The sequence below is a fragment of the Dendrobates tinctorius genome, unplaced genomic scaffold, assembly GCF_039654945.1.
Source record: "Dendrobates tinctorius isolate UK_male_01 unplaced genomic scaffold, ASM3965494v1 ptg000016l, whole genome shotgun sequence".
Lineage (NCBI taxonomy): Eukaryota > Metazoa > Chordata > Amphibia > Anura > Dendrobatidae > Dendrobates > Dendrobates tinctorius.
The window spans coordinates 89,196,648-89,210,961 of record NW_027361684.1 but is presented as its reverse complement, the minus strand read 5'-3'; the positions used below and the strand labels follow the sequence as shown (position 1 = coordinate 89,210,961).

The 14,314-nt window shown below is 45.6% G+C and overlaps 1 protein-coding gene across 10 annotated transcripts in view; it reads left to right on the top strand.

Moving 5' to 3' along the window:
- Positions 1-14,314, top strand: part of CASK (calcium/calmodulin dependent serine protein kinase) — a 417,331-nt gene that overhangs the window by 214,799 nt on the left and 188,218 nt on the right. For all 10 annotated transcript variants that reach the window (XM_073566047.1, XM_073566045.1, XM_073566050.1 and 7 more), the window contains exons 6-10: positions 225-327; positions 1,539-1,714; positions 3,209-3,331; positions 4,158-4,241; positions 7,510-7,609. In XM_073566047.1, coding sequence (XP_073422148.1) covers positions 225-327; positions 1,539-1,714; positions 3,209-3,331; positions 4,158-4,241; positions 7,510-7,609 — 586 coding nt within the window. The remainder of the gene's footprint in view (positions 1-224; positions 328-1,538; positions 1,715-3,208; positions 3,332-4,157; positions 4,242-7,509; positions 7,610-14,314) is intronic.

The window sequence follows — 14,314 nt, the reverse complement described above, 5'->3', positions numbered from 1 at the left end:
GCACTTCCCGATTCTGTGAAGTCTTTTGATGTCAACCAGCCAGTAAAATACTGGTACTATCATGTAGAAAATATTTTACACCCTGTCTGGTACTAAATGCATATGGTGTTGACATCGATGTTGCTCGTTCTATCCTGCAAACCTATTTAGGTCGCAATGTATTTTTTTTTTTTTGTTGTTGTTGTGCTGATCCTTCTTTAATTTTTTTTGTTTTTTTTGTTTAGCCACACTGTGTACTCCTTGCGTCAAAAGAAAATTCTGCTCCTGTCAAGCTTGGTGGCTTTGGAGTTGCAATACAATTGGGCGAGTCTGGCTTAGTGGCTGGAGGTAAGTGCCTTTCTGGGCTGGGGTTGAGGGTGGTGCAGTGTACCCAATAATGTCTCTGCAATTGTCTGGGACTTACACACTGATGACCTATGAGATCTGTCTGGGTCTGACACCCAGCACCCTCACAGCTGATATCTTCTCTGGCAGCGGCCGTTGGTAAGCAATGCATGGAGCAGTACAACGCAGGGCTGTACATTTACTGTCTATGGCCTAGTAATGAGTACTTTAATCCTATGTAAGTGTTCTGCTGCATATGTTGCTCACATCTGGCTCCTGCCAGAGCAGATATCAACTGATAGTGGAGTTGCCCACTGTTCCCCACCCATATCAGTAGTCCAATGTATGGGTAATCACATTTATTCTTGGACAACCTTTTGGTCATGGCCAATGACCATACATTCCCCCCTTCTGTCTGTTCACAAATATTCATTTCTCATAAGTTTTTACCTATGTGACCGCCGGCAGCAGCAAGAAGGCTACGGCTGACACTGTGCTAGATAGAGAGCAATGAATGCTCTCTGCGCACACAGTCCTGGCGTGCAGAGCATGAAGTATTCCGGCAGCTGCCCTTCGGCTTGCAAGCAGCCCATGACATCCCTGCCATGCAGTGCTTACAAGCATTAAGCAGCTGTCAGCATTGGAGTATGACGCCACTAGGGCGCACAGGGAAGGTAAATATAATGGTCTGGTTTTTTAAATGTTTTCTGATGGGACCATGCATACCAGGATGGGTGGGGCCAATCATACCAGGAGGAAAGGATGGGACCAATGATACCAAGCCAGGAATGGGGGCCAATCATACCAGGATGCCAAATGAGAAGTTAATATTTATTGCCCTCTATGCCCATGGGCATGGAATGCAGTGAATATTTATTTCTCTTTAGCAGGGGGCACAGGAGTTAGCCGCAGCAGCCAGCTCCAGCCTCTGTGACCCGCTGGTCCATCGAAAACGCTCCCCCCACCTTCCCGCCAGAGCCGGTACATCCCGTCTAGAAGGCGCACCCCACCCCTCCATTTTCCTCCACGTTTTTAGAGGAAAGTGCCTCCTATAGTCCGAAAAATGTGGTATACACCGATGCAAATAGGCCATATGCTCTCTCTAGTTCAGTTTTATCTTGTACTCTGTAAAGGGTCTGTGTAAAGCTGAATATTATGCTGTGTTGTTTTAATGTAACTTGGGTAATAAAACTTTGCACTGTCTGCTTCCACAGGTCGTGTAGGAACACCGCACTTTATGGCTCCGGAGGTGGTGAAAAGAGAGCCTTATGGGAAACCTGTAGATGTCTGGGGATGTGGTGTCATACTTTTTATCCTGTTAAGTGGCTGTTTGCCTTTTTATGGCACAAAGGAAAGATTATTCGAGGGCATTATCAAAGGAAAATACAAGGTAAGTGACTGTCTTGTTTCTATGAGGGAGTCCTGCGGCTTTGTGCCTGCACCCAGCAAAATTGTACATTTTGCATCCAACTGCTGTGGGTTGCAATACAATTTTGGCTTGTACTGGTGAAACACATGGAAACCGCATTTAAAACTAGAGTTAAACTGCATGTACAGTACATGAACACTGCTAATATCCAGCACGGTGGCTCAGCTGTTAGCACTGTTGCTTTGCAGCGCTGGGGTCCTGGATGCAAATCCCACTAAGGACAACGTCTGCATGGAGTTTGTGTGCTTCCTCCAAATGTAACTACACATTTGTACCTTAAGGCCAGATAACCCTTTTAACGGAGTTGTCCAGTAAAACACAGTATCCCATTAATGATCGCAGTATAGATGGTAACTTACTGACCGCTGGGACCTGAACTAATCGGCAGAATGATGAATTTTTATCTCTGCATGGCTCGTCGGCTCAGATGCTTGACTGCTGCTCGACAGCCCCATAGGGAATGAGAGTCGCGAGCGAGCATGTGCGCTGCCGCTCCCTTCTAAAGGGGTAAAGGTTTCCCATGTTTCTTAGAGCTGCAGGTCCTAGAGGTTGATAGGTTTTCACCGATCCCACTGGGTAATAACTTGTTTCACAATGGACAACCCCTTTAATTTATATTAGTAGATGCTGTTACTTTTTTGTAAACCATCCAAATTAGCAAAGCCAATGCAATAGTGCAATAAAGCAGTTAAAATGTCACATTTTCAGTGTTCTGGGTGTTGTGGTTTCTGAACAAACTTCGTATTCATGAAATATTCTATCTCAGGACAGTCGTCATTGGTCGTCCGCTGATCTATAGTTTCTGGTCAGTCATTCTGTTTACCTCAGCAAGATCCTTGCCATAATTAGGAAACAGATGGGAGTCCTAAGTCTTGTGCAATAACCTCTTAATCTTACTGACTCAGACTTCTGTTTCCTCCTATAAAACGTTTAGTAAAAAGCGATCGATCCTGATTGATCCCTTTTTTGTCGTCAGGTGTAGGGCATAGTCTTGGCACTAGATAGCAGAAGCCAGCTCTGTAGGGAATAATCAGGTGATGGCGCAACAGAAATCACCATCGATTATCACTTACCGTAGCTAGAAATTGCTGCCGGGCTGGATTCCATGTTTGTTGCCAATACTTTTTTTTTTTTTTCTCTTTTCTTTCGTTATGAACTTGTTGTGAAATCGTGGCAAAACTGCAGTGTGTTTGCGATTGGTTTCAGAAAATTACTGGAAAAGTTTTGCTGCTATTTTTTTTTCCAAAAAATCATTAAATGTCTTGCAGTTATACGGGTGAACCTAGCCTTTATAATGTGTGTGTTTTTTTTTTTTTTGTTTTTTTTTACAAAACTGACAATTAATGCTTCTGATTTAAACTGAATGTAATAAAAAAATTCACATTTCTAACCAGTAGCTGCTAACTTTAGTTAGGTGTTAAATATTTATTTTTGTATTCCTTTTTATATTTTTAGATGAATCCCCGACAATGGAGCCATATATCTGAAAGTGCTAAAGACTTGGTACGTCGCATGCTTATGTTGGACCCTGCGGAAAGAATAACAGTCTACGAGGCACTCAATCACCCCTGGCTAAAGGTAAGCTGCAGAAAATGTCTAGCGCAGTCACTACATCACATTTTTGTACTTTACCCAGCGTAGGGACTACACATCCCAGGATGTATATTGCCAGTGTACCAATGAGACCTGAAGAGTCATGACTGCTGCTGTAAATTATAATATACGCTGCAATTCCGGACAGAAGGAATACATTTACATGACAGCAAGCGATTAGGCGGATTGTTCACTTTCAGTTCCATTTCTCCCCTGGCTGCAGATTGTATTAGTAATAATAAAAGCTATACTCCCCTTCCCTGCGTCCACTGGTAGTCTGCGCCAATGTCTGACAATGGCTACTGTGCTGACATCACGTTGACGGTGTCGCTGCCTTACAGTCAGCTTAGTGTTTCTCAATGGGGCGTTCCGTCTATACAAAAGCCTCACTAGAGACGATGAGCTCAATGATTGGCTGCCTCTCTCTGAAAGTCAAATTGGCGCCACAGCCAATCACTTACGCCGGTAGCAGCATCAGAGACTCACGGTGGACCTGGGGAAGGGGATTATAGCTCTGTTTGTTTATAGCGGGCTGCAGCCACAGGAAAAATTTTAATTGAAAGGGAATGACCCCTTTGACTCCACCAGCTGTAAAATAGGCTTAATGTTCCTATGAGTTAAATAGAAGTGTAGATATACATACATACATACATACATACATACATACATACATACATATACATACATAGTCAGATGAGTATTGTAAGTAGCCTCTTGACACAACTGACACTCCTGGGATTGTGTGTGTGGACATGCCGTTTCTTAGTTCAGTATTTGTTTATTTTTCTACACAAACTTTTCTTGGTTCCAGGAAAGAGATCGCTATGCATACAAGATCCACTTGCCAGAAACTGTTGAACAGCTAAGAAAATTCAATGCAAGGAGGAAATTAAAGGTAAGGGCATGAGTAATCTTAACCACCTTTGCAATTGTAAGCCTGTCTGCAGTATGCAGCAATATGTCCTGTGTCACAACAAATATTGGATCACTTTAAGCTGAATAATTCTCCCAAAATCAGTCCAAAGTAATAGTGCATGCTAGTATTAGTACAGGCCGAAAGACTGCATGACAGTGATGCAAGCGGACTTCAGCACCCAGCGCCAGGGAACAGCGCGAACAGTACCGCTGATTCCCAGGCGCCAGAGGGGGGGAGAGAGAATTAATTTTTTTCAGTCGCCAGAACAGGGTTAAATTTGCGGCCGAAGCAAATCCTCCGGGTATGTGCAATGTAAAATGCGGATCCGGCCGCCCGAAAAAACGTTGCATGGTCCGTCCACACATGTCGGCGGACGCCAAAATTTTGGCGGATCCGCAAAAAACCGGATTCAACGGATGGCCATCCATCAAGATCCACCGGTAATGCAACTCAGTGGGAAAAAACGGATCTGCCAAGCAAAATGGCGTATCCGTTTTTTTTTTTTTTGCAAAACGGCGGATCTTGACTGATTTGAAAAAACTGATGTGTGAAACAGGCCTAAGTCAATACAATGACTATACACAATTTATATACTTTTTTTTTTTTCTTGTAGGTGTAGTGTAAAAATATTTTTTTCTTTAATTATTTAGTATATTCTAGTACTCAAAAAAAGTTGCATCTTTTATGTAGGCAAAGTTGTGTGAGGGGTTTTTTTTTGTTGTTTTTCTCTAAACTTTTTTTTTTTTTTTGTGGCATTCACCAGAATTAATAATGATAGTGTTAGATGGTTTTATATAGTATGTGTCATTCTAGATGCGTAGATATGAAATATGTGACTTTTTAAGATTTTTTTTGTTTTGTTTTGTTTTTTTCAGTTCAAACTTTTTTTTTTTTTATTGATGCGCTGTAGTGTGCAGGGCAGACCCAGAGGCCATTGTCAGGCCTCTGATTTACTATAGCAGCCCATTGGCATCCCACCAGCAGACTGCACTTCCAGTCATACTCCTTGTGAGAAGGGTTTAGCTGCTAAGATCGATGAGAGTTGAGATAAGGTGTGTGTGGCCACATTAGCGGTGCCTCAGTAGTGAGGATGGAGTGGGGCTTTGCAGATGGAGGTTGTAGTTGCCATGCAGTGGGTGGCGTGGTCTTTTTTTTTTTTTTTTGCTGGTGGACGTCTGTAATTCGGTCATGTACATTGTTTTTGAGTGTGATGCCCTAGGTGGATCCGATGGCTCAACCACGTGGGCCCTGATCGCATCTAATAGAATTTGAACAGCTTACGCCAGCTCGCTCAATTGTGGTCTGTAAGATGAAGTAAAGGGTTGTGGTCGGTCTGTGTAGGGACACACCAGTCCCAGCAGTGTTTCTTTTGTCTTGGACTGATGCACAAATGACATGTCATCACTGCAGGACAAGAGAACGGCCGTCAGGAGAACTACCAGGTGAGTACTGGTGTTACTCCTTGCTGTTTGTGTTTTTCTCTTGTTAGTGCAGCTTCTCTCACACACGGGGCAGCACTGTCTACATAATGGCTGCTGATGGAGGAGCATGTGGCCAGACCTGTCCCTCCTCGAATTGGAAAACCCCTCACATGAGAAAACTGCTTTTCTGTTGGAGGAGGCTAAAGTGCTTCCGACGTGTGGAAGTTCTTCCCAAGTCTCTGCTCTCCCCAGATTTATTCCGTAGCCAGCACTGCTTCCTCCTGCCTGATTGTCAGCTTCTTTTCTTTGGCTTCAAGTAATAAAGCGGTCGGTCAAGCAGGAGAAGGTAACGATGGTTGGCCAGAGTGGCAAAGGCTTGCGAAGAGTTTCCTCAAGTCCAAAGTACTTCCTCTATTACTGATAAATCTGTATTTGGTCGACGCTCAGAGGAACAGACTGACCAGCTGAAGGTATTGCTGGATTCGTCTTTGCATTAGCTACATGTGCATATAAATAATTTGGGAAGAGGGACATCCTGCTGAAAGGGGGATTATGTGCATGCATTGCTTTTAGGCAAAAGAACATTGCCTTGGGAAATTCTTTTAACTTTGGAAGTAAAAACAAAATAATTTTGGTTCAAAATTGGTAACCACTCTCCTTTATGTTTGGGGAAAAAATGCTGTTTTATAAGTCTAATAAGTGTGTGTGTATCTCCGGATACCTAGTGGTAAGACATGTGTTATTCAGGGCTGTGGAGTCTGCCTCGGAGCCTTAGCTAGCTGACTCCAGTCCTGCTTGGTAAAGCAGCTTTCTGCCGTCCATGGCCTTTTTCCATCAGTTGATCCACAGGGCATTTGTCTTAACTCTCCAAACGTGTATCTAAATATAAGGAAGCAGTAAGCAGTTGTCAGCTTTTCTGCTTATGCAATGAATCCCGAAGTGCTGTGGTAGTCAGTATATGGAGAACATGACTTGGTGCACACAGGCAGTGATGTCTCCGGTCAGTGGTTTTACCATGCGGTCTGAATTAGGTAACAGCTATTTTGCCTTTTTGCCTACCCATCTATTTCTCCTCTTATGACATGCATGTATAGTATGAGCATTAGAGCTTGCTCACACCACTATGTTAATTGGATAGAGTGCAATTCCTTTTCTTTTTTTTTTTTGTCGGACAGCACTTAGACCCATGTTATTCAATGGGACAGTCCTGATGGCCAAATTATTTCACTGACAATCTGTAAAAAAAAAAAAAAAACGAAGCATGTCGTGGTTTCACTCTGAAACCAGTTGAGTGCTAGAAAAAAAAGGTGTCCATACAGAGCCACAGTATAGCATCCTCAATTTACTATTGCTTCTGAAAATGATAGCTGCCGACTAAAAAAACCATTGCATACAGTCAGCCCACGAAGTGAGAAAAGAATTGCCACACACTTTCTGGATGAGTGTTTTTTTTAAGTTTAATAGCTAATAATATACGCTTGTTGTGAGACCCTAGCCTTATAAAGATTAGCAGCGGCATTGCCAAAGACGCATGTTTGTCATGGAGTTCTCTTTCCCAGAGTGTGAGCAGAGAAGGTTTGTTCTCAGGGGACTAATGAGCGTCTGCTATGGACAGTGTGGTGTTGGCCACTGGGCTCGGTGCCCTTGATGGTGACGCATGCTGTATGTGATGTTCAGTTAGTAGTCACAGCTGATCTATTGTATTGTTATTTGGCTATTGTTTGACGATAATAACTGGAAAATATTATATATTTGATTTTTCTCCTGCTATATGTATAACTGATATTCATTGAGCTTATGTGTGTTATGCATTTTTCCTTACACAGGGAGCAGTTTTAGCTGCTGTATCTAGCCACAAATTCAACTCATTTTATGGGGATCCTCCTGAGGAATTACCGGATTTTTCTGAAGACCCAACTTCATCAGGTATATTTTCGCACGGTCTCCTAAGCGCAATCCTCTACCTTAGGCCAGGATCACATATGCAAGAAACTTGGACGACTCTATCATGTTAATACCAGGCACTTTCGCTGGCACTCTGGAGCGGAGGATGCGGCTGCATTTATTGCTATGCGGCCGCACGCGCCGATCCGAGCGCCGGCAGCAGTGCCGGGTATTGAAATGCGAGACTCGGCTGAGTTTCTCGCATGTGTGATCCCGGCCTAATTCTGAATCTCTGTCTAGTATGCCACTAGTACGTATAATTACTGTTTGGTGCAGCATAACATCAGTGGGTGATCCCAGTACCATTTGAAGCCTGCTGGCTTTGCCTGAGGAATACAGTGGGATTATCTTTCCTTCAATATCGTCTTGGATATACCTAATGAATGGGATAAGTATTTGATACACTGCCAATTTTGCAAGTTTTCCAACGTACAGAGAATGGAGAGGGTTTTAATTAATATCATAGATACACTTCAACTATAAAAGACAGAATCTAAAAATAAAAAAAAATCACATTGTATGTTTTTTTAAATAATTGGCATTAGATTGTATGAAATAAGTATTTGATTCAATAGAAAAACAGAACTTAATATTTGATACAGAAACTTTGGTTTCTCCAGGGAAGGAAATTAAAATCTCGTGATACATGACCACATTCATCCTCCCTTCGATACAGTGCAATGACCTTCTCCCATGCCTCCTCTGAGCCTGTGGTCCCAGCTCTCTTCAAGTCATTGACCAGGTCCTCCCGTGTAGCTCTGGGCTGATTCCTGACCTTTCTCAGAATCATCCTTACCCCACGAGGCAAGAGCTTGCAAGGAGCCCCAGATCGAGCAAGATTGGCAGTCATCTTGTGTTTCTTCCATTTTCTAATAGTTGAGCCAACAGTTGTTGCCTTCTCACCAAACTGCTGGCCTATTGTCCTGTAGCCCATCAAAGTCTTGTGCAGGTCTACAATTTACAATTCTGGTGTCCTTAGACAGCTCTCTGGTCTTAGCCATAGTAGTAAAGTTGCAGTATGATTGATTGCATGTGCCAGGTGCAATTAATGTAGGTAATGAGTGCAGAGTAAAAGGGCTTCTTAACCCCTTTCTGCCATTGGACGTACTATCCCGTCCATGTGACCTGGGACTTAATTCCCATGGACGGGATAGTACGTCACAGCGATCAGCGGCGCCCCGGGTGTCAGCTGATTATCACAGCTGACACCCTGCACTATATGTCAGGGCGGTCTCAGACCGCCCCCAGCACATTGACCCCTGGCACACTGCGATCAAACATGATCGCAGTGTATCGGGGGATTAGGGAAGCTTTGGGCAGGGAGGGGGCTCCCTCCGTGCTTCCCTGAGACCCCGAAGCAGGGCGATGTGCTGCACTGTCCGAGGGTCTCCTTCCCTGCAGGCCCCCGGACCCAACATGGCACGGAGGAAACCTGTGCAGCGCCTGTTAGATTGCTAATCTAACACAGCGCTGTGTAAAGTGTCAGATCAGCGATCTGAAACATTGCAGAGATGTCCGTCCCCCCCCCCCCCCCGGGACAATAAAATAAAGAAAAAAGGAAAAGTGTAAAAATGATTTTATAAAAAATTCCCAAGTAAAAATAAATATTCCCTAATGAATTCATTTTTTTGAAAATAAAAAAACAAACAATAAAAGTACACGTATTTAGTATCACTGCATCCATAACGACCCGCCCTATAAAACTGTCCCACTAGTTAACCCCTTTAATGAACCCCTTAAATAAAAAAGCAAAAAACAATGCTTTATCATCATACCGCCGAACAAAGTGTAATAACGCACGATTAAAAAGACGGATATAAATAACCATGGTACCGCTGAAAACATCTTGTCCCGCAAAAAACGGGCCGCCACACAACGTCATCAGCGAAAAAATAAAAAAGTTATAGCTCGCAGAATAAAGCGATGCAAAAATAATTATTTTTTTATATAAAACTGTATTCGTTGCATAAAAGCACCAAAACATAAAAAAAACATAAATGAGGTATCGCTGTAATCATACTGACTCGAAGAATAAAACTACTTTATAATTTTAATTTTATTTTGTGTAAACGCACCCCCCAAAAGAAATTCATGAAATACTGTTTATTATTCATTCTGCGTCCCAAAACTCGAAATAAAAAGCGATCAAAAAATGTCACATGCCCGAAAATGGTACCAATAAAAACGTAACCTCGTCCCGCAAAAAATAAGACCTCACATGACTCGGTGGGTCAAAATATGGAAAAATTATAGCTCTCAAAATGTGGTGATGCAAAAAACTATTTTTACAATAGAAAGCGTCTTTCCAGGACGTCCTATCCTGATAGCACCATGGGGGTTGTCCTTTCATCCTTCCAGGGACAGGAAATGCACGAGAGGTTAAAAGGTCCCCTCCCATACCACACTCCAGTGTTTTTCCTGTCCCTGTAAAGGACAGGCATGAGAGCGCCGCGGCATACAGAGAACTTACCAGGGCCAGGAGGTTCAGGGTCCTAACTGCCAACTCCTCCGGGTCGGACGATGTAGCGCGGCACCCCCCTAAGGGGGTTCTCCGCCGGGGGGTCCCGAGGAGCGTCGCTCCGGGACTCGACCCCGCTTCCCCTAGCGCGGCTCCTGCGAGACAAGGCCCAGAATGACATCAGGGCGGCGGCGCGTCACTTCCGGGCGCCCAGGGATGACTACTTCCGGTCGGCGCACGGAGGACGCGTCCGAGGGCGGCAAAGGGAGCGTTCCTGCGCAAGATAAGGTAGGATAAGTGCGGGGGGAAGCGGGAGACCAGCGGCAGATTGAGAGGTGACTATAGACCTAGAATTTCTGCCAGACGCCGCCAGCATGGACGCCAGGACCAGTGACCAGCCAGAACTAGCGTCAGTGAGTGAGGGGCACAGGGACAATATTGCCAGAGACAGGAGCTTTTTGTAAAGGGGAATCCTGTCTTTTTAGGATAAGGCGTCACCGACTCCGGCAACAGCTAGGACATCAGGCAAACCCAAATGCCCCATCTGTGCCAGCAAACTGCCGAGCACATGGAAAAAAGCCCTATGCGAGCATTGCACACTGCGGATTGTCAGAGGCGAACAGGCAGCTTTTCTCACGGAGATGCGCGCAGTAGTCAGAGATGAAGTACAAGCCTCCGTCTCTGGGATGCTACCCACTCAGTCTTCCGGCCGGTCCCAGTCCAAAAGACCTAGATGGGAGTCCGACCTGTCGTCGGAAGAAGAGATACGGGGTACGGACTCGGAGGAAGAGGGCGAGATCACCTCTGAACCCCTAGAAAAAGGGAAGAGGTACCTCTTTACATCAGAGAACACGGACGAGCTTCTCAGGGCAGTAAGAAGTACGATGCAGATCGAAGAAACCCCGAAGGAACAATCCATCCAGGACACGATGTTCGGGGGATTAAGAGCCAGGATTCGTCAGGTCTTCCCAGTTAATGACCATATCCGGGCAATGATCCTCGAAGAATGGGAAGATGCGGAGAAAAGACTGATTGTACCGCGAGACTTTAAGCTGCGACTTCCATTTAACCAGGAGGATATCAGCACTTGGGACGAGGTGCCTAAGATTGATTCACCGGTGGCCAAGGTGTTGAGGAAAACTTTGATTCCCTTTGAAGATTCTTCCAGTCTCAAAGAGCCCATGGACAAAAAGGCTGACTTGCTCTTAAAAAGAGCATGGGAGGCCTCAGCGGCAGTGATAAAAGCAAACATAGCCGCTACATCGGTCGCTAGATCCATGCACCTATGGATCGACCATTTAGAACAGTTAAAGGATAAAACCCCTAGGGGTGATATCCTTGAGAGCATTCCCCTGTTGAAAATCGCGACTGGTTTTCTGGCAGATGCTTCTGCAGAATCGGTACGGTTTGTGGCCAGAAATAATTCCCTATCCAACGCGGCCCGCCGAGCCATATGGATGAAAACCTGGTCGGGGGACTACCAGTCTAAAAATAAGTTATGTTCCATACCCTTCTCGGGCAGGAAGGTATTTGGGCCAGCTTTGGATAAAATTCTAGAGAGTGCCTCCGATGACAAAAAAGGTTTTCCAGAGGAAAACCAAAAAGACAATTTCCCTTTCAGAGATCCCGCCAATATCAGAGGCAGGAATATAGAGGGAAAGGGAAATCTTCTCGCTGGGAGTACTCGAGGGGGGGAAGAAGTAGAGCTCCCCCCGTCTCGCTCCGGACAAAGTTCCAGGAGCAGAAGGCAATGACGCCATGCATGTAGGGGGGCGCCTCAAACACTTTGCAGAGGCATGGCAACGCATCTCCCAAAACCCATGGGTCCTCAATACAATCTCCCAGGGCTATACCCTCGAGTTCACAAGACCCCCTCCAGCACGATTCGTGGTTACAAAGCCCCGTTCCAAGGCCATGATAGACCCTATATGGGCAGACGTAAGAGACCTGTTAAAAACAGAAGTAGTAATTCCAGTCCCAGAAGTAGAGACAGGTCAGGACCACTATTCTACGCTCTTCACGATAAAAAAAATTGTCGGGGGAGAGCCGAACTATCATAAACTTAAAACCACTAAATCAATGGGTTTGTTACAAAAGGTTCCGAATGGAGTCCCTGAAAACCGCCATCCCGCTAATAGACCAGAACTCGTCCATGTGCACTATAGATTTAAAGAGCGCATATTATCACGTTCCCATCCATCCTCAATCTCAGAGATTCCTGCGCTTCGCCCTAGAGAAAGGAGGCAAACGCTACCACTTCCTGTTTCAGGCTCTTCCGTTCGGCTTGGTGTCAGCACCTCACGTTTTCACAACGAGGTGTCATGTGGAGCCAGGCTCACACAAGAATCCTACAGAAGGAGATCCTTACAAAATGGGACAGACGGCAGTCCTCGCTGGACAAGAAGTTCCGACCGTCTCCGGCGCTGAGATCATCTCTGAAATGGTGGATCAGCAACAGAAACATCAGCCGGGGGGTTCCTTGGATCCTGTCTCCTTGCGTGACCATCACCACAGATGCCAGCAGGGAAGGATGGGGAGCCCACCTAGAAGGAAGATTCTTACAAGGAACGTGGCCCAAGAATATCAGCTTACAGTCCTCAAACTACCGAGAGCTGCGAGCAGTTTCGGAAACTCTGAAGAAAAGCGGTTCAAGACTACAGAACCATCATATAAAGATCATGTCGGACAACGTGACCACAGTAGCCTTCCTACGCCACCAGGGGGGCCCAAGGCACGGAAAACTTCAGCAGCTAGCGGCTCGCATCCTCACCTGGGCGGAGAACAATTCTCGCTCTGTCAGCGGTGCACCTGGAAGGCTCCCAAAACAATTTAGCCGACTATCTAAGCAGACAAGAAGTCCGAGCCACCGAATGGGAGCTAAAAGAGGAGATCTTCAAGGATCTATGCCATCGCTGGGGGACACACCAACTGGACCTCTTCACGACAAGGAAAAACGCCAAGCTGAAGAGGTTCTACTCCCTCAACCCGGCGGACCATCCAGAAGAAATCGACGCCCTGAACCAGAATTGGAGAAGGTGACTCCTATACGGTTTTCCACCGATCGCCATAATACCGAGGGTCCTCAGAAAGATCCAGGAGGAAGGAGCTCGGGTGATGCTGGTCGTACCCTTTTGGCCCAGGCGGAGTTGGTTTCCCCTTCTCAAAAAGATGGCTCAGAGGTGGCCACTCCACCTACCAACAATACCAGACTTGCTTTCCCAGGGTCCAGTGCTACACCCAAACCCAGGAAGCCTGCAACTGGCAACATGGATCCTGAGAGGGACATCCTAAAGTCCAATGGCCTCTCGGACCAAGTGATCTCCACATTGCAGGCCAGCCGAAAACCGGTTACAAGAGCAATATATTGTAAAATCTGGAAGAGATTCTGTTCAGAAAGTGGTAGTGCCCCTTTAGACCTGTCTCGGCCAGATATCCCTCGGATCCTGGACTTCCTACAGGCCGGATTTGATAAGGACTTGACCCCGAGCACACTCAAAGTCCAGATAGCGGCCTTAAGTACCTTCTTTAATTTTTCCCTATCCTCCCATCCATGGATAGCACGTTTTATAAAAGCCACCCAGAGGTTAAGACCCACATTGAGGAAAACTGTCCCCCCGTGGGACCTAAATCTGGTACTCAACACGCTGTGTAAGCCCCCTTATGAGCCAATTTCGGAGATAGACATTTCAAAGCTCACACAAAAAACTGCTTTTTTGGTAGCTATCACCTCAGCTAAACGTTTAGGCGAGATCCAGGCCCTCTCAGTCCAGAATCCCTATATTCAGATCTTCGAGGACCACATAACGCTCAAACTAGATCCAAAGTTCCTCCCTAAGGTAGTGTCGCTACAGAACCTAAACCAAGAAATAATCCTGCCCTGGTTTTGTCCAACCCCAAATAATGATAAAGAAAAATTGTTTCGTTTTCTGGATGTTAGACGTACGGTCACCCGTTACCTAGAAGTCACCCGGGATTGGCGACAGGACACAAAACTATTTGTCCAGTACGGTGGCAAAAATAAAGGTAGAAGTGCGGCTACACAGACTCTAGCAAGGTGGATAACAACAATAATCTCCTCGGCGTACGAGGCCGAGGGCTTGCCGGTACCTGAGGGGCTTAGGGCCTATTCCACCAGGGCGATGGCGACTTCATGGGCAGAGAGGGCTCAGTAGAGCAGATATGCAGGGCCGCCACCTGGTCTACACCAAATACTTTCTGTAGACACTATA